The following is a 27789-nucleotide window of genomic DNA, read 5'->3' on the forward strand; positions in this document are numbered from 1 at the left end:
CCTCATCCTGGTCCAAGAAAGGCCTGAAATATGGGACCAGCGGGATCCAAACTATTCTAACAGGTCTAGGAAAGAGGCAGCTTGGAGAACCATCTGTGGGATCCTATTCCCAGATTTTGAACAACGAACACGTGCGGTGCAGACACAACTTTGTAAGTACACTCATGTTTCGACATTAATTAACATAGAAAAATGCTTTACCTACATGATTTCATGCAGATTATTTTTTTGTTTAGTCTGGTATTTTTTGGTTTTGTATTTAAAAAAAAAACAAAAACACATGATGGAGAACATGAGAAAGGGGTTACGTACAGAGATAGAGATGTTGCTTACGGTAATATTTTTTTGATCGCCAGACTGGTACAGAGGGGAGTGGACCCTGTCCTTGTGGGGTTACATTTTTTGTTGTATCCTTTTTTTTTATTTTTTAGACATTTTTGATTTACGAGCTTCACTTAAAAAGGCATTTTATTATCCACGTTAATATATGATCAATCATTGACAACTTTTGTAAGCAATGTGCACAATGACCTTATAGAATATTTGATTCTATAACATTGCAGTGGAAGATGTTATGAGATGATGGCGCAGCATCAGGGACCAGTATCGGAGGAAAAGGCAGCAGCGGGCCAGGAGTGGGTCAGCAGCTCCAAGCAAAAAAAGAAAATACATATACTATGATCACCTTTCCTTTTTGGATCCCTGTATGGATCTAAGACCGTAAGTAAAAACCTCACAACACAATACAAATATGTTAGCAATTGTCTAAACTCATAATTATGGATATTCATTTTCCGAATTTCATGACAGAACACAGTCCAACCTCACTGAGAGGGAGACCGGGTAAGACTCTGAGGTTGTCATTGATCCGGTTGGTGTAGAAGAAGAGGTGGCAGGCCCATCTTTGGCCTCTTCTAGCTCCATCCTTCCTGGACCATCTCCTTCAGAATCCCAAGATCCAGCAACAACTGGCCAAGATGCAGCACCACCACCCATAGCAGCACCAGATCCTGTAAGCCAGGAAGAGCATGGACACAGCAGCAGCCCTACTGTCCCACTGGTGTCCTCCCCACAGCCTGCTGGGGCTTCACGCAGAGGCTGCAGAAGGAGAGTGCTTCAAGAGAGTAGGAGGAATGTGGACGCTGGGATCCTTAATTATTTGGCCAGGGCAGCCCAGGATGATGGTGAGGAGGCCATTGCTCGCAGCCTGGCCCGATACCTCCGTCCCCTTCCCCATGAGGTGAGGCTATGTATAAGAGGGTGTATTCAAATCCTGATTGATTTATGCACCTTCCCAAATGACCCCTATGAGGTGCTAGAATTTATTGAGAGAAGGCAGCTGTCATCACATAACCATGCGCCATCCAAAAAATCAACAGGTGCATGGTCAACCAGGATTTGAAGCACCTCCTCCACGTGTGCCTACACCTCAACCCCTTCCCACCCAAAACCCACCAAGGCCAGCACCGTACCATATGTCAGCCTACAACCAACCTTCCCAATATGGCCACTTGTCCAGACTCAGTGCTGGAGGCTGGTCCCAACCTGGGTATGGACGACTTGGCCATGTTGGGGGAGGGTAAGAGTCACAGCCCTATTTTCAGCATCATGAGGCCCATACTCATTCCACATATGGCCAATCCGAGCAAGGCCACTATTTTGAGCAGCCCCACACATCAGCCACACAGGGCGAAGGACAATTGGCCCAACAAAGGCCACCTGACCAAGACACCCAGCTGCCGCCTTCACCTCCACCAACTTATCGAAATCTGTGATGGTTTGTTTGTTTTTTCAAAATTTGCTTGGTTTTAGGTAAAATATTGTTCTTGTGCTGTGTTTGCACATGTTTATTTAATATTTTTGAAAAAAGATTATGCCAAGTTTCATTGGCCCAAAAAAACATATGAAACAAATATGTTTTTTTGGCAAAAAAAAAGGTTTTGGTATAAGTAAAAATTATATTACAAAGCCAATTTTTTTTGTTTTGGGCAATCATTATTAAATCAGAGTCAATTACTATGTTCCTAAACATCAGAAAAAGAAAAAAAACACACTGTTACATTTGTAATGAAAATTTTAAATTAAGAAACATATACATCAAGAAACTCATTACAACATAGAAACAGCATTATCTTGCCAGGGAGTAGCTCCCTCAGGAGAAACAAAATAATTGGTAAAAATATCACGCACTTTTAATCCAGAAAGGGGACGCCGCGGAGGAGGGCCATGTGGTGTAGGCCTACGAACATTGCTCAACATGCCTTCAACACTATTAGCTGAGGAGCACTCATGAATTCTTGTGAAGTTGTGTAAAACAACACAAGCTTTGATTACTTCATTAACATTAGCCTCACTCAGCTGAATGGCAGACTGTAGGACCCGCCATTTGGCACATAGAATTCCAAAGGTGCACTCCACAAGTCGCCGCGCCCGTGAAAGCCTCAAATTAAACACCCGGCGCCGGTGGTCCAGGTTGCGATGGGGATAAGGCCTCATGACATGCCTTGTCAACTGGAAGGCCTCATCTGCCACAAGGACATATGGCACTGCTTCAGCATTGGAGCCTGGGTGTTGTTGTGGTGGTGGTAGGTCCAACTGCTTTTCACGCAGCCGCCAACCCATAATGGACAAATTGAAGACTCTAGAGTCTCCAGTTCGACCATAGGCCCCAATATCTACAATTATAAACCTGTAGTGACTGTCAACTACAGCTAACAGAACTACAGAGAAAAACTGCTTATAATTGTAGAATTGGACCCAGAGTTCGGCGGCTTACGCACCCTGATATGTTTCCCATCAAGGGCTCCAATGCAGTGGGGAAAATTGCAATTGTCCTTAAATCCACAGGATATTTTAAGCCAATCCTCCATATTGGGCTTTGGCATCACAAGTTGTTGAAGTCTGGACCAAATTTCCATACACGCAGCCCGCACTATGCCGGAAATAGTGGACCTCCCAATGAGAAACTCTAGATGGAGTCCGGCATAAGACAAGTCAGTTGACAGGAACCTGAAAGAACAATGAAAATCTCTAATTAGCAATGTACTAATGATTGTGTGAAATCATAAAGTAAACAATTAGTAATGTTTGTATTTTATAAGGGTGCTTAATAGTGTACCTTTAAAAATATACACTGACTACATAAATTTGGCTTTCCAAATATTGTTTTAATGTTATTTTGATAGACTTTACAATCTCTTTTGATGAACAACAACTAACGTTGTATTAAACAGCCAAAAAAGGGCTTTTTTAACACATCATCAACATGCAGTATGTGAGGATGGTGAATACATACCGTAAAGTAAGTAGAAGACGCTCCTCTGCGGATATAGCTTTACACATCCTGGTATCCTGGTAGGTAATGCCTGGTCGTACTGTCTCCAACAAGATGTCAAAGGTGGGTATGGTCATGCGACAGTAATGGTAGAATTTAGAGGGATGTGTCCGCAGTGATGTATAGAGCCTATGGAAATGGCCTTTATTGAGGCGCTGCTGCAAAAGTGGATGCACCCACAATCTTCTCCTCCTTCACGGATCTACTATCACGGGGTATGGGTAGCCAAAGCGACGTGACAACACCCAGTTAAATAACACCCGCTCAGTTGGTGTGAAATGCAGGAGGTCACACATGTTGCCAAAGTACCACCAACACTACAATAGAAGCACAGCAGCAAAATGGCCAGATGGGAGGTTACACCTGTTGTAGAGGCCTTAAATAGGGTCACTGATGATTATTTAAATGAATTGCAGGCCAGAAAACCGTTAAATGTCCATTTTATAAGGTTGCGTGAAAAAAACGCATTACGGAAGTCATACGGATTACATACCCTGGTTTAGTTGTGCAAAATACGCAGCCCCACCTTAGCAACGGATTGCATACGGAACACTGTTTTGGGAAGATTTCTGCGTATTGACCACGTTAAAAACGGACCGTATTTTACTATGCTTGGTGTGACCCCGGCCTTATAGAATCCTGTATATCAGCCCTGTAAGGTGATGGGCGTTACATATATCAGCCAAAACTGGTGACAGGTTCCCTTTAAAGTATGTTTTCCCTGGAAATGCAGCAGCATTTCTGGGAAAAACATGTAGATGAAATCATGCAGCCAGTGTACATTACATGCTGCCCGTGGATCAGGCAGCCTACATAAGCAGACATGTCCCCTTTAAGACCCCATAAGTGCTATTTATGTTAAGTATAGTGATGTTATGTGACCATTATCCTTTTGAGAACTCTAACTCCCAGCATGTCCTGAAGCTCCAATGGCATGCTGGGAGTTATAGTTCAGCACAGGACCTGTACAGTGCTTTTATTTTCTCTTATGTATATTTTGATGCTTGCCTGAAACTTCCAAGTGAAACTCTGGTCTCCTGTTCTCTCTGCAGCGTGACTCGCGAGTTCAAGTTTTCTTGCCCTGCCTGTTGTGGGCTGCTCAATCTCGTTCCTGCACACTCTGCCACTGTCAGCGGCGCAATCGTGCAGTATTCTGCATCGGATTCGTCACTGTGTGCCCTGCCGCTGTACTAGACAGGAGGAAGTGGGTGGTCTTCCATCCAGATCATGAGCTGCAGTGACGTAGTTGAGGAGGCAGGGCCAGAGAAGCACAGTGTGCGGCTCCCCCGGCCCTGCCTCTTTACTTGCGTCACTGCAGCTCGTGATCTGGATGGAAGATTGCCCTCTTCCTCCTGTCCATCGTGGAACTAGGGCACAGTGACAAATCTGATGCAGAATACTGCACAACTGCGCTGATGACAGTGGCAGAGCATGCAGGAATGGGATTGAGCGGCCCACTACAGGCACCGGTCCTTCTGGCATTTGCCGGAAGTGCCTGATGCTCAGTCCGCCCCTGGGTACCAGAGACACTTGAGCCAGTTCCCACACTTTTAGAAGAAGAAGATGAAGAGAGTGATGACTAGGGTTGAGCGACTTTTATTTTTATAGGATCGGGTCGGGTTTCACTCGACCCGACTTTCTCAAAAGTCGGGTCGAGTGAAATTGGCCGATCCTATAAAAAAGTCGAGGTCGGGGTCGGCCGAAACACGAAACCCAATGCAGTGCAATGGGATACTATGGTTCCCAGGGTCTGAAGGAGAGGAAACTCTCCTTCAGGCCCTGGGATCCATATTTAAGTGTAAAATATAGAATCAAAATAAAAAATATTGATATACTCACCCTCGGACGCGCCCTGGTACTAACTGGCAGCCTTCCTTCCTAAGAATGAGCGCGTGAATGACCTGCGGTGACGTCACGGCTTGTGATTGGTCGCGTGAGCGGTCACATGGGCGGCCGCGACCAATCACAAGCCGTGACGTCATCTAAGGCCCTTCACGCGCTCATTCTTAGGAAGGAAGGCTGCCGGAAAGAAGCCGAGGCTGAGTATATTCCTATTAGGTATATACTCACCCTCGGACGCGCCCTGCTTCTTTCCGGCAGCCTTCCTTCTTAAGAATGAGCGCGTGAAGGGCCTTAGATGACGTCACGGCTTGTGATTGGTCGCGTGAGCGGTCACATGGGCGGCCGCGACCAATCACAAGCCGTGATGTCATCTAAGGCCCTTCATGCGCTCATTCTTAAGAAGGAAGGCTGCCGGAAAGAAGCAGGGCGCGTCCGAGGGTGAGTATATGCCTAATAGGAATATACTCACCCTCGGCTTCTTTCCGGCAGCCTTCCTTCCTAAGAATGAGTGCGTGAAGGGCCTTAGATGACGTCACGGCTTGTGATTGGTCGTGGCCGCCCATGTGACCACTCAGGCGACCAATCACAAGCTGCGACGTCACCGCAGGTCATTCACGCGCTCATTCTTAGGAAGGAAGGCTGCCAGTTAGTACCAGGGCGCGTTCGAGGGTGAGTATATCAATATTTTTTATTTTGATTCTATATTTTACACTTAAATATGGATTCCGATACCGATTTCCGATATCGCAAACATATCGGAACTCGGTATCGGAATTCCGATACCAGATTCAGAAGATCGCCGACCTCATGGCCGACCCCACACAGGGGTCGGGTTGGGTTTCATGAAACCCGACTTTGCCAAAAGTCGGCGACTTCTGAAAATGGCCGACCCGTTTCGCTCAACACTAGTGATGACCAAAGACCCGAGGTCCCCGAAGGATCTGATCCAGAAAGTACAGACACATCATTGTTCCATCCTATACAGCCTGATTCTGCCACTCAAGAGGACTGCACTACTCCTTCCAACTTACGATGCTCCGAACGAACAACAGATGGCAAACCCCCAATCGTTACAATCAAGAACACTTCATTTGGCAGCAAAACGTACGAAAGAAAGGAAGGAAGAAGGCCATGCATTTCACAAGAATCCATGACTGTGGAATGAAGAGCAAAAGGAGTGGGGGAATGTAGGAAGATGGACCGGGCTAGTGGTCCCTCTTGCGTGTCTGGGCCCGAACTGTCGAGGCTGTCACCATTATTGCTGGGGAAAAGACTTTCTGACCAGAGCAGACCTTTGCTTTTGACTGCTGAGGGTGGTTCTGACATAAAAGGGACTGAGGATGTGAGAACGGGGCTTTTGGCGGGTCCCCAGCGTGTGCAACAAGAGAAAGTGGACTACCTCTCCGCTGACCGATGCCAACCGACAGGGCCGCGTGATTCGAGTCCAGTTCCCACTCACAAAGACTGTGTACCGCAAGAGGACATTTCTATGCTACCCTCAGACCTTAACAGCACTGACTGGTCTGTACCTCTGACAACTCCAGACACGCAACGGAGTACCAATCCTATGGTGCACACTGATGGTAGTAGTGATACTGCGGTCATCACTCTGAGACTTTGTACACCACCTGCTGTGCTTCAGACCTCCCTGTGGGCAGCATCTCGTTCCAGGACCAAGAGACCATGTGTAGGAAGGTCAGGATACTTCGCCGCCGTGCAGAGTCAGTGCTACACTTATCTTCAGGACCGGCTCAAAAACTTCTTGCTTCACCTATGGCACCATTGTGGGATTTTCCAGCCTCCATCATCCAGGAACCAGAGACTTATAAGTTAACTCATTATTTGACCCTCTGTTATTACCCTGTTATGATTAACATTCTTGTGTTTCAACATACTTTCACACTCATACTCCCTGTGTGGAGTATCATTGTTGTGTTAACCAAATATAATATAAATATAAAAGGTATCAACCACTGAGGACTCTCAATTCTAAATATTTTTCAACCAAATATAACAAACCCGTTAACTCTTGCTCTGTCTTCTGCTTATCACTGCATCCCGCGTTCCTGCTAGTACCTTACATTTACACACGTGGTCAAAATTGCTGGTACCCCTCGTTAAATGACAGAAAAACCCACAATGGTCACAGAAATTCCTTGAAACCAACAAAAGTAATAATAAATAAAAAGTCTATGAAAATGAACAAATGAAAGTTAGACATTGCTTGTCAACCATGCTTCTACAGAAGGGGTACCAACAATTTTGACCACGTGTGCAGATGGAGTAATTGAATAAAAAAATGAAAGATTGACTATTAAACTGGCCCTTTACCAAATAAGAAAAATTAAAGCAGCACACTGGTTAAGTATTTCTCCTCCAAAATTTAGAGAATTTAGTGAGAAGATTAATTTATTAATTCGGTTAGAGGCAGAGTGTATACAACAAAAGGACAGCTTTGCACAAATATTATAAGACATAAGGAGGATAGAAAGCCTATCATGGTGCTTCGATTTTGTCATTACTAGGTTCTATATCTGGGTAAATTTCACACTTTTAATTAGGGTATATGTTGGAAAATTACATTAAATATATAGCAACCTAAGTTGAACACGAGTAATATGTGTCTATAGGAAATACAGGTGCTTCTCGCTAAATTAGAATATCATCAAAAAAGTTAATTTATTTCAGTTCAATACAAAAAGTTAAACTCATATTAGTGATTACAAACAGAAAGCTATTTCAAATATGTATTTCTGTTAATGTTGATAAATGTGGCTGAAGCCAATGAAAACCCAAAAGTAATTATCACAGTATATTAGAATAATTAACAAAAAACACCTGCAAAGGCTCCCTAAGCACTTAAAAATGTCCCTTATTCTTTTTCAGTAGGCTACACAATCATAGGGAAGACTGCTGACTTGACAGATGTCCAGAAGGCAGTCAGTGACACACTCCACAAGGAGGGAAAGCCACAAAAGGTAATTGCTAAAGCAGCTGGCTGATCACAGACGGCTGTATCCAAGCATATTAATGTAAAGTTGAACAGAAGGAAAAAGTGTGGTAGAAAAAGGTGCACAAGCAACTGGGATAACCGCAGCCTCTTTGTGAATCTACCCCAAATTGTTCAATGGCCTCCCTTAACAATCCTTTCAAGGCTGCAGTTATTCCGATTGTCAGGCCTACGCTTAAGCTACACACACCCATTGCAGCTCTATAGAGCTCTACAGAGGTTCAGAAAGAGGAGGAGAAGAAAGGGTTTACGCTATTTTACAAGGAAAGGGTTAATAGCTAATTTTGCAAATCCACAAAAGAAAGTTAGGTGGTGTGCGGTTGGCGTTTAGATCAAATGAGGTGGGAGTTGGGTTTAGAAATGGGTTAGGAAATTGTGGGAGGGGCTGGGGGCATCCAAGGTATCTTAAAAATGAATAAGAATGTTATAAAGGAAGATTTGTGAATTTGTGACTATCGCAGCTGACATCCGGCACAATGTGCCAGGAGCGGTCACGGACCGCTCCCGGCACATTAACCCCCGAAACACTGCGATCAAACATGATCACAGCATTCTGGCAGCATAGGGAAGCATTGCACAGGGAGGGGGCTCCCTGCGTGCTTCCCTGAGACCCTCCCTGCAGGCCCTGGATCCAAAATGGCCGCGGGGGCATTCCAGGTCCTGCAGGGAGGTGGCTTTCAAGCGCCTGCTCAGAGCAGGCACCGGGAAGCCTCCCTGCAGTGCCTGTCAGATCGCTGCACTGCAAAGTTTATCTATATAATAAAAAGAAACAATAAAGGTACACATATTTAGTATCGCCGCATCCGCAACGACCCGACCTATGAAACTGCCCCACTAGTTAACCCCTTTAGTGAACACCGTAAAAAAAAAACCGAGGCAAAAAACAACGCCTTAATATCATACTGCAGAAAAAAAAGTGGAATAACACGCGATCAAAAAGACGGATATAAATAACGATAGTACCGCTGAAAACGTCATCTTGTCCCACAAAAAATGAGCTGCCATACAGCACCATCAGCGAAAAAATAAAAAAGTTATAGTCCTCAGAATAAAGCGATGCAAGAATAATAATTTTTTAAATAAAATAGTTTTTATCATATAAAAGCTCCAAAACAAAAAATGATATAAATGAGGTATCGCTGTAATCGTACTGACCCGAAGAATAAAACTGCTTTATCAATCTTACCAAACATGGAACGGTATAAATGCCCCCCCCCCAAAAAAAAAAAGAAATTCATGAATTGCTGGGTTTTGGTCATTCTGCCTCACAAAAATCGGAATAAAAAGCGATCAAAAAATATCACATGCCCGAACATGGTACCAATATAAAACGTCAAAAAACAAGACCTCACATGATTCTGTGGACCAAAATATGGAAAAATTATAGCTCTCAAAAGAGACACAGAAACTATTTTTTGCAATAAAAAGTGTCGTTTAGTGTGTGACGGCTGCCAATCATAAAAATTCACTAAAAAAAAAACACTATAAAAGTAAATCAAAGCCCCCTTCATCACCCCCTTAGTTAGGGAAAATAATAACATTTAAAAAAATGTATTTATTTCCATTTTCCCATTAGGGTTAGGGTTGGGGCTAAAGTTAGGGTTAGGGCTACAGTTAGGGTTGGGGCTATAGTTAGGGTTGGGGCTACAGTTAGGGCTGGGACTAAAATTAGGGTTAGGGTTAGGGCTAAAGTTAGGGTTAGTGTTGGGGCTAAAGTTAGGGTTAGGTTTGGGCTAAAGTTAGGGTTAGGGTTGGAGCTAAAGTTAGGGTTTGGATTACATTTATGGTTGGAATTAGAGTTGGGATTAGGGTTAGGGGTGTGTTGGAGTTAGGGGTGTGGTTAGGGTTGGGATTAAGGTTAGGAGTGTGTTGGGGTTAGGAGTGTGGTTGGGATTAGGGCTAGGGACATGTTCAGATTAAGGGTGTGGTTAGGATTATGGTTAGGGCTGGGATTAGGGTTAGGGGTGTGTTTGGGTTAGGGTTTCAGTTAGAATTCGGGGGTTTCAACTGTTTAGGCACATCAGGGGCTCTCCAAATGTGACATGGCGTCCAATCTCAATTCCACCCAATTCTGCGTTCAAAAGGTAGAACAGTGCTCCTTCCCTTCCGAGCTCTCCCGTGCGTCCAAACAGGGGTTTACCCCAACATATGGGGTATCAGCGTACTCGGGACAAATTGGACAACAACTTTTGTGGTCCGATTTCTCCTGTTACCCTTGGGAAAATACAACACCGGGGGCTAAAAAATAATTTTATGTGGAAAAAAATAAGATTTTTTATTTTCAAGGCTCTGCGTTATAAACTTTAGTGAAACACTTGGGAGATCAAAGTTCTCACAACACATCTAGATAAGTTCCTTGGGGGTCAAGTTTCCAATATGGGGTCACTTGTGGGGGGTTTCTACTGTTTAGGTACATCAGGGCCTCTGCAAATGCAACGTGACGCCTGCAGACCAATCCATCTAAGTCTGCATTCCAAACAGCGCTCCTTCCCTTCCGAGCTCTACCATGCACCCAAATGGTGGTTCCCCCCATATATGGGGTATCAGCGTACTCAGGACAAATTGGACAACATCTTTTGGTGTCCAAATTCTCCTGTTACCCTTGGGAAAATACAAAACTGGGGGCTAAAGCTTAATTTTTGTGCAAAAAAAAGGATTTTTCATTTTTACGGCTCTACGTTATAAACTTCTGTGAAGCACTTGGGGGTGCAAAGTGCTCACTACACATCTAGATAAGTTCCTTAGGGGGTCTACTTTCCAAAATGGTGTCACTTGTGGGGGGTTTCAATGTTTAGGCACATCAGGGGCTCTCCAAATGCAACATGGCGTCCCATCTCAATTCCAGTCAATTTTGCATTGAAAAGTCAAATGGCGCTCCTTCCCTTCCGAGCTCTGCAATGCGCCCAAACAGTAGCTTACCCCCACATATGGGGTATCAGCGTACTCAGGACAAATTGCACAACAAATTTTGTGGTCCAATTTCTCCTGTTACCCTTGGGAAAATAAAAAAAATTGGAGCTGAAGTACATTTTTTGTGAAAAAAAGTTAAATGTTCATTTTTTTTTTAAACATTCCAAAAATTCCTGTGAAACACCTGAAGGGTTAATAAACTTCTTGAATGTGGTTTTGAGCACATTGAGATGTTCAATTTTTAGAATGGTGTCACACTTGGGTGTTTTCTATCATACAGACCCCTCAAAGTGACTTCAAATGTGATGGTCCCTAAAAAAAAAATGGTGTTGTAAAAATGAGAAATTGCTGGTCAACTTTTAACCCTTATAACTCCCAAACAAAAGAAAAATTTGTTTCCAATATTGTGCTGATGTAAAGTAGACATGTTGGAAATGTTACTTACTAAGTATTTTGTGTGACATATCTCTGTGATTTAAGGGCATAAAAATTCAAATTAGAAAATTGCGAAATTTGAAACATTTTCGCCAAATTTCCGTTTTTTTCACAAATAAACGCAGGTATGCATAACAATGGGATCAACCTTCAAGAAATAACAACTTTATTAATACAAAAAGGCACAACAGAGTAAGACATACATTTAACCCCTTCATGACCTTGGGATTTTCCGTTTTTCCGTGTTCGTTTTTCGCTCCCCTCCTTCCCAGAGCCATAACATTTTTATTTTTCCGTCAATTTAGCCATGTGAGGGCTTATTTTTTGCGGGATGAGTTGTACTTTTGAACGACATCATTGGTTTTACCATGTCGTGTACTAGAAAACAGGAAAAAATTCCAAGTGCGGCAAAATTGCAAAAAAAGTGCAGTCCCACAATTGTTTTTTGTTTGGCTTTTTTGCTAGGTACACTAAATGCTAAAACTGACCTGCCATTATGATTCTCCAGGTCACTACAAGTTCATATTTTTTATCTAAGTGGTGAAAAAAAAATCCAAACTTTGCTAAAAAAAAACAATTGCGCCATTTTCCGATACTCATAGTGTCTCCAATTTTCATGATCTGGGGTCAATTGAGGGCTTATTTTTTGCGTTCCGAGCTGGCGTTTTTAGTGATAGCATTTTGGTGCAGATACGTTCTTTTGATCGCCCGTTATTGCATTTTAATGCAATGTCGTGGCGACCAAAAAAACGTAATTCTGGCATTTCAAATTTTTTTCTTGCTACGCCGCTTAGCGATCAGGTTAATGCTTTTTTTTATTGATAGATCGGGCGATTCTGAATGCGGCAATACCAAATATGTGTAGATTTGTTTTTTTTTTATTGATTTATTTTGATTGGGGCGAAACGGGGTGATTTAAACTTTTATATTTTTTTTATTTTTTTCACATTTTTTTTTACTTTTTTTTTAAACTTTTGCCATGCTTCTATAGCCTCCATAGCCTCGATCTGATGTTCGCTGCTATGTATCAGAATTGCAGGTGTGCTGTGAGCGCCGACCACAGGGTGGCGCTCACAGCTGCCGGGGATCAGTAACCATAGAGGTCTCAAGGACCTCTATGGTTATTATTCTGAAGCATCGCCGACCTCCGATCATGTGACGGGGGTCGGCGATGCGATCATTTCCAGCCGCCCGGCCGGAAGCGGTAGTTAAATGCCGCTGTCTGCGTTTGACAGCGGCATTTAACTAGTTAATAGGCGTGGGCAGATCGCGATTCTGCCCGCGCCTATTACGGGCACCTGTCAGCTGTTCAAAACAGCTGACATGTCCCGGCTTTGATGCGGGCTCACCGCCGGAGCCCGCATCAAAGCGGGGCTTCTGACCTCGGACGTGCTATCCTGTCCGAGGTCAGAAAGGGGTTAAAAACAGTTAAAAAAAGACCAAAAAAGGAAACAGCAAATAGCTAATAAGACACTTCCCCTGACGAAGACGCTCTTGTAGCGTCGATACGCGTGGGGCTCAGGTCCCCCCAGCACTAGCACCTTATATTTCGCTACCTGCTCTATTTGGCACCTTTGCATCTCAAGGTTCTTTGGAGTTCGTCATCCGCTTAGCTCTTGCTGTCTTAGGTGATATATCCTCTCGTTACCTGGTGACCTTTACCTTTGTGGATAATACTTTGACTGATATGCGGCTGCTTTGTTCTCAAGTCCTTAGGTAACACTCTATCTGGTGTGATGGCTCATAGAGATTAAATAGATCTGGGAAGCGGAACAACCCAAACTTAATTTTTGTATCTTATTTTTAGATACTGCCTTATGCCTATACAGAACCAGAAACACATGGGCCACTTGCACATTGAACAAGTCTGTAGGAACCTGTTAACACCACCAGAAAACTTGAAGACACAAAAGAGCACAGTGAGGTCAAAAATACTCTGTTGTAAAAAGAAAAAAAAAAAAAATCACAGTAATCAGCAAGTGCTAGTCAAAAGATGTAAAGAAAAAAGGGTATTTAGTTGATACGTTTTTTTGCAAAAAAATGTATACTAAGCTGCTCCACCAAATCGTCAAGGTATACCCTTATAGAGCAGTCCTAACTAATGTATAGAATCCCTATCTGATGTATTTAAAACCTGATCATCGGTATAGTACCTGTATAAGCAGGGTTCAGAGAAGGACTATCCATGTGGACATGCAGGATGGAACAGCTTAAATGCAAATGACCCACAGAGGAGTGGTGGACTCCCCAGTCTTGTAGAAACAAAGTATAAGTATAAAGTATAGCTGGTAGCAGACGGACATATATTAGTGTTCATGTCTAAATATGTACTTTCCTGTTATTGACACATTCCGTAATTCTCTAGTGCTTGTTGGCATTTGTTTCCAATTGTCTGGGGGGTTGCACATAGCTTATCAGCTATTTGCTGTTTCCTTTTTTGGTCTTTTTTAACTGTTTTTAAATGTATGTCTTACTCTGTTGTGCCTTTTTGTATTAATAAAGTTGTTATTTCTTGAAGGTTGAGCCCATTGTTATGCATATCTTTCTTTCTTGTTTTTTTCGATTGTCCTTTTTATATGCATACGGTTGATCCCTGACTTATTGGTTTCTGTGGTGCCCGCTATCTCTTTGGTATAAATAAACGCAGGTAATATCAAATAAATTTTACCACTATCTTGAAGTACAATATGTCACGAGAAAACAGTGTCAGAATCATCAGGATCCGTTGAAGATTTCCAGAGTTATAACTTCATAAAGGGACAGTGGTCAGAATTGTAAAAATTGGCCCGGTCATTAACGTGCAAACCACCCTTGGGGGTTAAGGGGTTAAGAGGCCATCAGTGACCCCTCTGTCTTTACTAGACAAGTGGGCAGAAGCACCTGGAGCTCTACCAGTATGTGGAGGGACTGTAGAAGGGAGGCCAAGCTCTCATCTCTTACTTAAGCCACTTAGGCAGCATGTTCATCCAGAGCAAGTAATAGAAAACTGACTGACCAAAGAACTAGTCTGAACTAGTGCATACCAAAAAACTCACATAGCAAAGAAAGAAAAAGGTTGCACTAAGGCTACTTTCACACTAGCGTCGCTTGCTGTCCGTCACAATGCGTCGTTTTGGAGAAAAAACGCATCCTGCAAAGGATGCGTTTTTTTGTCCATTGGCTTGCATTAGCGACGGCCCTGTACCGACGCTAGTTTGAAAGTAGCCTAAATTGCACTAAGGAAAGTCGATGTGAAATACATAAAGTGTGAATAGCATAATGGCTTTTTAAATTTATGAAAAAACACACGAGATGCTTAGCACAAGATTTGGCTAAAAATTGTGAGCCCATCCACCAGCGTCAAGGTAATGTCATGGATCAGACGGGTCCCTGACCTTACTTCTAGTGTGAACTGTGATTTTAATTACATCCAATCACTTTGTTCCAACCTACCCATAAATATAGACTTTACCAAGACATTAGCCAGAGGTAAGTGTTCACACTAGGCAGTTAGGTCAGGGAACCATCCGATCCATGAGATTGCCATATTCATTCTCTTTAATAGCAGGCGCACAGGTTAGCTGCAGCCATCAGCTCCTGCAGCTGCTGGGTGATCTTTGTGTGCCCCCATCCCCTTCCTGGTATATATGATCCCCAATCCTGGTATACATGGCCCCGACCATGCAGCACACATAAAAAACTAAACTATTCTACTCACCTTCCCTCTGCTCCCTTGCAGCTTGGGGTCCTGTTCTGCTGTGTAATCAGCGCAAGATGTCACTGCCATGTGCCCCCAAGATGCCGAGGTCAGCTGCTGGAATATTCACTGCTCCCCATGCCCAAGATTATGGGAGTTGGGAGCAGTGAATAATTCTCTTTAATAGCGGGCACACAGGTTAGCCATAGCCGCAGTCTCCTGTCAGCTGCTTGGGCGATCACATTTGCCCATGATTAAATTGAATGAATATTCACTGCTCCCCACGCCTATAGTTCCGCCACCTCTATGCACTAAAGCCATCGGCGAATCTGGACCCCATTCAAATGAATGAGGGGCCTGAACATCCGGTGTTTACCACACTGTCATCTGTGACAGTGCGAAAAACACTGACTCTGACTTATGATTTCTTCATAAGCTGCCCAGAAAAACTAGATAGACAAGTTGGCAACTCTGGTCATAATGTACTCCTCACATTTCTGTGCGTTTCCTAAGAGTACTACAGTTTCTCAGTAAGTGGATACAGGGGACAGTGCTCAGTTAAGTGCAGTGCCTCCTCTTTTCTAGCATCAGTGGGAGCTCAAAGATTGGGTCCATTTGATGACTATCTTCAAATAATAATAACAATCTTTATTTTTATGTAGCGCTAACATATTCCACAGCGCTTTACAGCGCTAGTGACTATTTAAAGAGATGAACCTTTCCCTTTATTTCCATAAGTTTCTATACTTCACCTGCAATGCTTTAATTTCTTCTCTTAAATTAATGTTCTCTCTTTCTTTTGCTTCGGCAGCCAATTCGAATCGACCCTTAAATAAAAAAAATACCAAATAGAATATGGAGGCATAATGGCAAATTTAATAAAAAAATGTGTATGCTCTCTAATCTAATAAAAAGGTTCTCCAGGAACAGAAATAAATACATAAATATTAAAATAAAATCCTTTAATTAACAAATGATGCTTATTTTGTCTGAGGAGCTAACAAGAAAACTGTCCTTGAATGTTAATAGGACAAGTGTCTTTTAGCATGAGCAGCAGGAACTTCACTGATGTGACCTGGAGATAAAATATACCACATATTATCACGCTATCTCTGGGTAACAACAACTGCATGGCATTCACAAAGACATGATGGAGAGAAGTGTGATCAGTCACTGCCTATCTTAGCACTCCTGTTTTCTCCGGTATTAGAAAAGATAGACAAAGAGTAAAGCAGTGTGAGTAACCTCTTTTTAATACCGCACATATGGTATTTCCAGTATTAGGCGAGTGAGACTGGGTGGATAGCCATGTAAACATCCTCTTCTTATCTCAGCAGTGCAGCACCTCTTATATTTCCAGTATTAGAAAAGGTAGACATGGAGGACAACAGTGTGAGCAGCCTCTTCTCAGCCTCAGCACTCCTAGTATCTTTAATATAAGATATGAAACACAGTGAGGATTGCAATGTGAGCAGCCTACTCTTACATCAGCACTCCTGGTATCTTCAAACTGGATCAGAAATATAGTGTGCATAGTAGTGTTATAAACTTCTTTTTACTTCAGCACCTCTGATATCTTCAGTATTATACCAGATATGCAGGGTGGACAGCAATATAAGCAGCCTCTTCTTACCTCAACACTCATGGTAGCTCAAGTATTAGATAAGAAAGGCAGGGAGGACAGAAGTATAAGCAGTCTCCTTTTATGTCAGCACTCCTAGTATCTTCAGTATTAGATCAGAAAGATGGGTTGGACAGCAGTGTAAGTAACATCTTCTCAGTTTAACTGTTATCACTAGTGATGAGCAAAAGTGCTCGCCACAACTCGGTACTCGCCCGAGTATCACTATGCTCAGTGTACTCGGCGAGCACCGATTATTTCCGGGATTATTCGTCGGGAGCTGCAATTTTGGCACTCTTTAGAGCGCCAATAACCATCCAGGGATTGTCTGCCATGCACTGTAATGTCGCAGCCATCTTTGTTGTGGTATTACAGCTATTGTCTATAAGAGACCTGGTGCCGCCCTGCTCGCCGGATTCTGCTCCGGGCTCAGCTAGTGTAGGGAGAGATGCTGCTGAGATAGGGTCAGAATCGTTCTTTTAATAGTTAGTGTGGGTCTGCTAGTGTTCAGTCCACAAATCCTACAAATAAACCAACAGTCCTTTTTAGGGCTAATTCGGGGTTAAATAGATTGCAGCACTAGGTAGGCAGGGGAGTCTATGTGCACATATCCACATCAGTGCAAGGCCTGCAGGCACTGTATGTGAGTACATAGATCTCACTGCATACCTGAAAAAGCTCCATTACTGTCTGCTGCTGCTGCTTACTTTATATACGTAGCTGCAGTTATTTGTGGCATTTTTTTTTTGCACCTTATACCTGCTTATTTTATTATAAAGCAATCCATAGCCCCATTTTTTCTACATTCATTTGCTTGGTCATGCTGCAGACTACAGTCAGGTCATTGCAATACAAGAACGTGCGAATCTAAGAATTAAAAAAAAAAAAAAATTTGTCCCAGGGATCAGATGTGTGTGTCAAAAAATCTGATCTGTCCTTTTTTTGGGTACTAGCTAATATTTTGCAGTGTCTTACAACATTTTTAGACATCATTTTGCTGCCCCAAAAATCTGTAGCTGGCCCCAAAATATTTAGCTACAGTTCTTATATTTATCACTGTGAGTTGTACGCCACACGCATCGCATATCATTGCGCTAAATATCTTACAATTTTAGTACTCCAAATTTTTTTTAGTGTCATAGCCAACTTATTGACACAATTTTGGTGTGCCCAAAAAAATCAAGTCCACATTTTGATCAGTCTGTTATCTCTGGCTGACGCCTGGTGTATCTGTGGTGTCAAAATCCTTGCTTTGCAGGCATGCGTTGCATTGTTCTGTCTGCTAGCCTTGGTCTACTCAGTATTTAGAGTTTTCAAAAATTTAAAAAATATATATTCAGTTTATACAGTTATACAATTTATAAAATTTATACAAATTTATACAATTTAGCCATCCATAACCTGTCTCTTACATATATCTCTGAACTAATCTCCCGATATCTTCCCTCACGTAAACTCCGGTCCTCCCAAGACATCCTTCTCGCCTCCAGACTTATTCGCTCCTCACCCAACCGCCTCCAAGACTTCTCCCGAATATCCCCCATCCTCTGGAATTCTTTGCCCCAATACGTCCGATCCTTCGGATCCTTCAGACGGAACCTGAAAACCCACCTCTTCAGGAAAGCCTACAGCCTACACTGACCCTGCTGCCTCCTCACCACTACCGAGCTACCGCCTCACCAACACCGGATCTCCTGCAACCCTCAACCTATTGTCTCCTTCCCCACCATCCTGTAGAATGTAAGCCCGCAAGGGCAGGGTCCTCGCCCCTCTGTATCAGTCTGTAATTGTTAGTTTGCTTACTGTAAGTGATATCTGTAATTTTGATGTAGCCCCTTCTAATGTACAGCACCATAGAATCAATGGTGCTATATAAATAATAAATATATACAGTCTGTTATCTTCGTCAGGCGCCTGGTGTATCTGTGGTGTCAAAAACTTCGCTTTGCAGGCATACGCTGCATTGTTCTGTCTGCTAGCTTAGGTCTACTCAGTATTAGTGTTTTAAAAAATTACAAAAAGACATTAAAAAAAATTACCGTATATACTCGAGTATAAGCCGAGATTTTCAACCCATTTTTGGGGGCTAAAAGTGCCCATCTCAGCTTATACTCGAGTCATTGTCCCAGGGGGTCAGCTGGGGAGGGGAAGCGGCGGCTGTCACATCATACTCACCTGCTCCTGGCGCGGTCCCTGCTTCTCAGATTGTCTCTGATGCAGGCAGCTTGTTCCTGTGTTCAGCGGTCATGTGGTACCGCTCACTAAAGTAATGAATATGGATGCGACTCCACTCTCATAGGGGTGGAGCGCATATTCATTACTTTATTGAGCGGTATTATGTGACCGCTGAACACCTGGATCAAGCTGTCGGCGCCAGAGACCATCTCATCGGAGAAGCAGGAACCTGGCCAGGAGGGGTTGAGTATGACAGGGGAGGGTGAGCCATGCTATATTCACCTGTCCCCGTTCCAACACTGGGCTCCGTCTTCTGCATCCTCTGACTGTGACGTTCAGGTCAGAGGTCGATATGACATGGTTAGTGCGTGCCCTCTGCCTGAACAGTCACTGCAGAGACCCAGAAGACACAGCGGCTAGTGGCGGTGGAATGGGTGCAGGTTAATATCGCAAGTGCCGGGGGCCTGAGCGACGAGAGGTGAGTATGTCATTTGTTTTTTAATTGCAGCAGCAGCATATGGGTCATAATATGCTATGGAGCATCTTATGGGACCATCAACCTTTGTGCAGCAGTTTGTGGGGCATAATCTATGGAGCATCTTATGGGGCCATCAACCTTTATGCAGCATTATATGAGGCATAATCTATGGAGCATCTTATGCGGCCATCAACCTTTCTGCAGCATTATATGGGGCATAATCTATAGAGCATTTCATGGGGCCATCAATCTTTGTGCAGCATCATATGGGGCATAATCTGTGGAGCATCTTATGTGGCCATCAGCCTTTGTGCAGCATTATATGGGGCATATCATTCTGTGGAGCATCTTATGGGGCCATCAACCTTTGTGCAGCATTATATAGGGCATAATATTCTATGGAGCATTTTATAGGGCCATCATTAACCTTTTATGCAGCATTATATGGGGCATATTTTTATTTGGAGCATCTTATGGGACCCATCATGAACTTTATGGAGCATTATATGGGGCTCCTGATTCAATATGGATACACTTAACTACAAAAACACAACCTACTGATGTGTCAATCAATTTTACTTTTATTGGTATCTATTTTTATATTTGAAATTTACTAGTAGCTGCTGTATTTCCCACCCTCGGCTTACAGTCAAGTCAATAAGTTTTCCCAGGCTTTTGTGGCAAAATTAGGGGTCTCGGCTTATACTTGGGTCGGCTTATACTTGGGTCGGCTTATACTCGACCGGCTATACTCGATCGGCTTTTTCTACCGGCCCAGTACCCCCCAACTCCTGCCCGTGGTAAGTGTTTGCCGATCCTATTTGGTGTCATATTTTTTCTATCTTCTGGTCACCATATATATATATAAGGTCCATTCTGGGCAGGGCAAACCTACCTGTGCCATATCTCCCTGCACATGCACTTTATGATTGAACTGACTGTCCGGCACTGAGGGGCAAACATTGTTGGTGGCTTCTGGTTACCCTGGTATTGTGTCTGCACATGTATCACTTTATCTGATCTCTTTTCTGTAATTATTAGTGTTAATTATATGTAATGTGAACGTTCAATAAATTCTGGCTTCTACCCTTTAATACCCAAATAAACTCTTGTTTCTCCTTGTAAGTGTGTTTCCTTCAGTGGGTACATCTTTTTTTGCTGTATGGGCTATCTGTAGCCCTTTATGCTGACATAGATATGTCAAAGAGGTTTTTGTGGTTATCGAGTATATACAGTATACAGTCTGTTACCTCCGTCAGACGCCTGATGTATCTGTGGTGTCAAAATCTTCGCTTCTTAGGCATACGTTGCATTGTTCTGTCTGATAGCCTTGGTCTTCTCAGTATTTAGTGTTTTCAAAAATTAAAAAATTAACAAAAGTTTATATAAACTGTTTTCTCCGTCAGATGCCTGGTGTATCTGTGGTGTCAAAATCCTTACTTTGCAGGCATACGTTGCATTGATCTGTCTGCTAGCTTTGGTCTACTCAGTATTTAGTGTTTTCAAAAAATACAAAAAATCATAAAAAAATGTTTTATACAGTCTATTATCTCCGTCAGACACCTGGTGTATCTGTGGTGTCAAAATATTCCCTTCGCAGGCATACATTGCATTGTTTTATCTGCTAGTTTTGGTCTACTAATTTATTTTGTTTAAAAAATGTTAAAAAACAAACAAACAAAAAAACCATATTTTAACTGACTGTTATCTCCGTCAGACGCTCGGTGTATCTGTGGTCTCCAAATACTTGCTTTTCATGCATACTGATCACATATACCATATTTTTCTGACCATAAGACGCACTTTTTTTCCTCCAAATTTGGGAGGAAAGTGTGGGTGCATCTTATGGTAGGGATGTAGCATGTGGGGAGGGGAGCAGCAGCGAGTGGGATTGCACTGTTATCCCACTTCAGGAAGCAGAAAAGTGTCCCCACTGCCAGGAATCAGCTGCTGGGGAAAGCACATGGTCCCGATGATTAAGTGCAGTGAATATTCATTAGCTACTCCCCGCCCACCTATCAGCTGAGTGGTGAGCCAGGAGCAGCAAATGAATACTGCACTTAAGCAGGGACACACATGGATTCCTCAGCGCTGATTCCTGCAGCAGCTGGGGAGATCCATGTGTCCGGGGGAGGAGGAGGCAGCAGCAGGGTCCAGGGGAGAGAGGAGATCGCTGCATACCTGCAGGGCTGGAGCTGAGTGCTGTGCGGTGTGCACAAGGAGGACCTGTGTGATGTCAGAAGTGGGCGGATCATGCATCACATAGCAGCACAGAGCCCTCCCTCTTCTTCACATCATCACAGGTCCTTCAGACTCCAACACTAGAATCTGCTGGCTTCCATTACCTGTGCTGTAGAAAGGCAACAAGAGGGAGGGCTCTGTGTGTGCAGTCATGGGATGCTTTTCACCTCACCACAGTGTGGCTGGCTGCCACAATTAAGAGGTTAGTCACTACAACACACAATAAAGCACTCTGCCACTCCTTTAGTGAACTATAACTCCCAGCATGTCATAGGATCTGCAGGACATGCTGGGAGTTATAGTTCTCCCATGGGCTTTTAAAGCAGAACTCCAGTGTTATTTTGCAGTGCTGGAGTGGTGCTTTCAATATAAGTCCTGTGCCCCCATTCTTATACTCACCCTCCAGCATCTTCATATAGTACTTCACAGACACCACACTGGTTCCGCAGCTTCCAACATAATAACATACTATTATATATAATAACACCACATATAATAGTATGTTATTAAATATTTTACCACATTTTTTTGCTTCAAATATTTTTTTCCCTATTTTCCACCTCTAAAACCTGGGTGCGCCTTATAGTCCAGTGCGCCTTATAGTCCGAAAAATACGGTAAGTTTTCTCCAAATAAATCCATTTGTATTGAACTTTTCAAACATCTCAGTAGTAAATTTAAAATGGGCAATGCAAGGGGCAAGGGACAGGGAAGTGGAAGTGATGCTGATGATGCATTCAGAGGACAAGGCCAAGCTGAAAGTGGGCCACAATAAAGCGCTCGACCTTCCTGTCCTAGTTTCTAGGGGACCACAGCACACCACTATTGCTGCCAGAGCAGTGTGAAACAGGTGTTGGGTGGATAGCAGATAATGCTTCCAGTCACTTAGCCACCACCACCACTACCATGTCTTCCACACAATCAAGTCTGAGTAGCCGTGAGTAGGGTTGAGCGAAACAGATCGGTCATTTTCATAAGTCGCCGACTTTTGGCAAAGTCGGCGTCTCATGAAACCCGACCCGATCCCTGTGTGGGGTCGGCCATGCGGTACGCGATTTTTGCGCCAAAGTCGCATTTCAATGACGCTAAAAGCGCCATTTCTCAGCCAATGAAGGTGGACGCAGAGTGTGGGCAGCGTGATGACATAGATCTCAGTCCCCACCATCTTAGAGAAGGGCATTGCAGTGATTGGCTTGCTTTCTGCGGCGTCACGTGACCCCCCCAACGAACCTATCCATTACAGTAAATGGCTGCCCACTCTCCCCAGTCCCACAAGCTCGCTGCCTCGGGGTTATCCTTGACGCTGATCTCTCCTTCAAACCACATATCCAAGCCCTTTCCACTTCCTGCCGACTTCAACTCAAAAATATTGCACGAATCCGTTCATTCCTCAACCAAGAATCTGCAAAAACCCTAGTCCATGCCCTCATCATCTCTCGCCTTGACTACTGCAACCTCCTGCTCTGTGGCCTCCCCTCGAACACTCTCACACCCCTCCAATCTATTCTAAACTCTGCTGCCCGACTAATCCACCTGTCCCCCCGCTATTCTCCGGCCTCTCCCCTCTGTCAATCCCTTCACTGGCTCCCCATTGCCCAGAGACTCCAGTACAAAACCCTAACCATGACGTACAAAGCCATCCATAACCTGTCTCCTCCTTACATCTGTGACCTCGTCTCCCGGTACTTACCTACACGCAACCTCCGATCCTCACAAGATCTCCTTCTCTACTCCCCTCTTATCTCCTCTTCCCACAATCGTATACAAGATTTCTCTCGCGTATCACCCCTACTCTGGAACCCTCTACCACAACACATCAGACTCTCGCCCACCATCGAAACCTTCAAAAAGAATCTGAAGACCCACCTCTTCCGACAAGCCTACAACCTGCAGTAACCACCGATCAACCAACCGCTGCATGACCAGCTCTTTCCTCGCCTACTGTATTCTCACCCATCCCTTGTAGATTGTGAGCCTTCGCGGGCAGGGTCCTCTCTCCTCCTGTACCAGTTATGACTTGTATTGTTTAAGATTATTGTACTTGTTTTTATTATGTATACCCCTCCTCACTTGTAAAGCGCCATGGAATAAATGGCGCTATGACAATAAATAATAATAATAATAATAATAATAAAGGGGCGATCCCGCCGACCGCCATCTTACTGCTGCTGATCTGAGCATAGGGAGAGGTTGCTGCCGCTTCGTCAGAAGCAGGGATAGTGTTAGGCAGGGTACATTCACCCCCAAACCACTTGTGCTGTAGCGATTTCCACTGTCCAACACCACCTTTTGTTTGCAGGGACAGTGGAAGCTACATTTTTTTCCCTCAGCGCTGTAGCTCATTGGGCTGCCTTAGAAGGCTCCCTGATAGCTGCGTTGCTGTGTGTGTACGCCGCTGTGCAAACCAACTGCTTTTTTCAAAGCACAAATCCTGTTGTTCCTTCCTTTCTGCACAGCTATCTTGTTTGTTTGTCCACACTTTTGTGTGCAGCAGTCCTTTTTATAGCTGCCTGCCATACTTTTCTGAGATTACTGCAGGGAGATAAAGATTGGCAAGTCTGCCTCTGTGCCAGTGCTGTGTGTGGCATCTGTCTCTCATTGTGTGCCACAGAAAACCTAGTGTGTAATACTGGGCCATTTTTTTTTTTTATTCTCCCTGAAAAAATAAATAAATAGTGGGAGATAAAGATTGGCAAGTCTGCCTCTGTGCCAGTGCTGTGTGTGGCATCTGTCTCTCATTGTGTGCCACAGAAAACCTAGTGTGTAATACTGGGCCATTTTTTTTTATTCTCCCTGAAAAAATAAATAAATAGTGGGAGATAAAGATTGGCAAGTCTGCCTCTGTGCCATTGCTGTGTGTGGCATCTGTCTCTCATTGTGTGCCACAGAAAACCAGTGTGTAATACTGGGCCCTTCTTTTTTTTTTTGTAAATTCTCCCTGAAAAAAATAAATAAATAGCGGGAGATAAAGATTGGCAAGTCTGCCTCTGTGCCATTGCTGTGTGTGGCATCTGTCTCTCATTGTGTGCCACAGAAAACCAGTGTGTAATACTGGGCCCTTTTTTTTTTTTTTTAAATTCTCCCTGTAAAAAAATAAATAAATAGTGGGAGATAAAGATTGGCAAGTCTGCCTCTGTGCCATTGCTGTGTGTGGCATCTGTCTCTCATTGTGTGCCACAGAAAACCAGTGTGTAATACTGGGCCATTTTTTTTTTGTAAATTCTCCCTGAAAAAAAAAATAAATAGTGGGAGATAAAGATTGGCAAGTCTGCCTCTGTGCCATTGCTGTGTGTGGCATCTGTCTCTCATTGTGTGCCACAGAAAACCAGTGTGTAATACTGGGCAATTATTTTTTTTTTAATTCTCCCTGTAAAAAAATATATAAATAGTGGGAGATAAAGATTGGCAAGTCTGCCTCTGTGCCAGTGCTGTGTGTGGCATCTGTCTCTCATTGTGTGCCACAGAAAACCAGTGTGTAATACTGGGCCTTTTTTTTCTTTTTTAATTCTCCCTGTAAAAAAAGAATAAATAGTGGGACATAAAGATTGGCAAGTCTGCCTCTGTGCCATTGCTGTGTGTGGCATCTGTCTCTCATTGTGTGCCACAGAAAACCAGAGTGTAATACTGGGCCATTTTTTTTTTGTAAATTCTCCCTGAAAAAAATAAATAAATAGTGGGAGATAAAGATTGGCAAGTCTGCCTCTGTGCCATTGCTGTGTGTGGCATCTGTCTCTCATTGTGTGCCACAGAAAACCAGTGTGTAATACTGGGCAATTATTTTTTTTTTAATTCTCCCTGTAAAAAAATATATAAATAGTGGGAGATACAGATTGGCAAGTCTGCCTCTGTGCCATTGCTGTGTGTGGCATCTGTCTCTCATTGTGTGCCACAGAAAACCAGTGTGTAATACTGGGCCATTTTTTTTTTGTAAATTCTCCCTGAAAAAAATAAAAATAAATAGTGGGAGATAAAGATTGGCAAGTCTGCCTCTGTGCCATTGCTGTGTGTGGCATCTGTCTCTCATTGTGTGCCACAGAAAACCAGTGTGTAATACTGGGCCCTTTTTTTTTTTTATTCTCCCTGTAAAAAAATAAATAAATAGTGGGAGATAAAGATTGGCAAGTCTGCCTCTGTGCCATTGCTGTGTGTGGCATCTGTCTCATTGTGTGCCACAGAAAACCAGTGTGTAATACTGGGCCCTTTTTTTTTTTTTTTTTAATTCTTTCTGTAAAAAAATAAATAAATAGTGGGAGATAAAGATTGGCAAGTCTGCCTCTGTGCCATTGCTGTGTGTGGCATCTGTCTCTCATTGTGTGCCACAGAAAACCTAGTGTGTAATAGTGGGCCATTTTTTATTTTTATTTTTATTCTCCCTGAAAAAAATAAATAAATAGTGGGAGATTAAGATTGGCATTTCTGCTTGAGTGCCGGTCGTGTGTGCCATCTGTCTCAAATTATTGGGGCACAGAAAACCTAGTGTGTAACATTGGGCCTGGTTTTCCTTTCAGTGTCAGCCACCTATAAAGGTGTATATAAATCCTACAGAAGTTAGAGTTCACCTTATAAGTAGTTTTACAGTAACAAATACCGTTACTTTGGTTACGTTTTGCAAACAATGAGGAAGTCTGGTGGAAGAGGTCGTGGCAGTGGGCGGTCATTTTCAGCTGGTAATGATGGTAGTGGTGGTGGAGCATCAGGTGGTCGTGGTAAAAGCAGTACAGCACCTAAGTCTCGAGTTGTTGAGCCAGGTTCGTCATCTGGCTACACAAGGCCTCGAACGCTCCCTTTTCTGGGAGTAGGAAAACCGCTTTTAAAGCCAGAGCAGCAAGAACAATTTTTGGCTTTCCTTGCTGACTCAGCCTCTAGCTCTTTTGCCTCCTCTTCTGAGAGTGCAAAATGTAAAAGCAGCGCGTCATTAGTGGATGTTCACAGTCAGGGACAAGTCGCTTCCTTGTCTTTTTCACCCAGAACAAGAGAGAAGGATGCGTCAGGAGACACAACGGGTTACTCCATGGAGCTCTTTACACATACCGTTTCTGGGTTAGACAGTGAAACAGTTAACAGGCCATGCCCATTAGAAGTTGAATCGGACATGGAGTGCACTGATGCACAGCCACAGCCAGATTACTATGCTGTTCCTTTGACTCAGACCAGAACATTGCCCTCGCAGTGTACTGAGCCAGAATCAAGCCCAGCTGAGACTATGGTGCCCCGTCATGAACGCTATACCACTGGCTTACACGGTGACACAGACAAAGTTGCACACGAGATAGAAGAGGAGGTCATAGATGACCCAGTTGTTGACCCCGATTGGCAGCCATTGGGGGAACAGGGTGCAGGCGGCAGTAGTTCTGAAGTGGAGGAGGAGGAGGAGCAGCAGCAGGCATCAACATCACAACAGGTTCCATCTGCCGGGTCCGTATCTGGCCAAAAACGCGTGGCAAAACCAAAACCAGTTGGAGGACAGTGTGGCCATCCGGCTAAAGAAGCTCAGTCTGCAATGCCTGAAAAGGTATCCAATAGTAGAAAGAGTGCAGTCTGGCATTTTTTTAAACAACATCCAAATGATCAGCGCAAAGTCATCTGTCAAAAATGTTCAACTACCTTAAGCAGAGGTCAGAATCTTAAAAGTCTAAATACAAGTTGCATGCATAGACATTTATCCACCATGCATTTGCAAGCCTGGACTAACTACCAAACGTGCCTAAAGGTTGCAGCACCCTCGGCCAATGAAGCTAGTCAGCAACGCTACATCCCTTCTCTCACTGTAAGCCCACCATTTCCCGCAACACCTGCAGTATCTGTGCAGCTTTTGTCTCCAGGCCAAAGCAGTCAGGGAATCACCAGGTTAGTAGTAGGAAACAATGCATGTAGGGCACCGGCAAGAATACCATCTCCAACCCTCTCTCAGTCACCCATGTCCACCGGCACCACCGCTAGTTCCACGATCTCCAGCTCTCCAGTCCAGCTCACCCTACATGAGACTCTTGTTAGGAAAAGGAAGTACTCATCCTCGCATCCGCGTACACATGGCTTGAACGCCCACATTGCTAGACTAATCTCATTAG

At 43.6% G+C, this 27789-nt stretch overlaps 1 protein-coding gene across 1 annotated transcript in view; it reads right to left on the bottom strand.

Moving 5' to 3' along the window:
- Positions 1 to 27789, bottom strand: part of CCDC73 (coiled-coil domain containing 73) — a 1082716-nt gene that overhangs the window by 319217 nt on the left and 735710 nt on the right. Inside the window, exon 6 of the mRNA XM_077281634.1 lies at positions 15960 to 16034. Within this exon, the coding sequence (XP_077137749.1) occupies positions 15960 to 16034 (75 nt within the window). The remainder of the gene's footprint in view (positions 1 to 15959; positions 16035 to 27789) is intronic.

The sequence above is a fragment of the Ranitomeya variabilis genome, chromosome 2 (genome assembly GCF_051348905.1).
Source record: "Ranitomeya variabilis isolate aRanVar5 chromosome 2, aRanVar5.hap1, whole genome shotgun sequence".
Lineage (NCBI taxonomy): Eukaryota > Metazoa > Chordata > Amphibia > Anura > Dendrobatidae > Ranitomeya > Ranitomeya variabilis.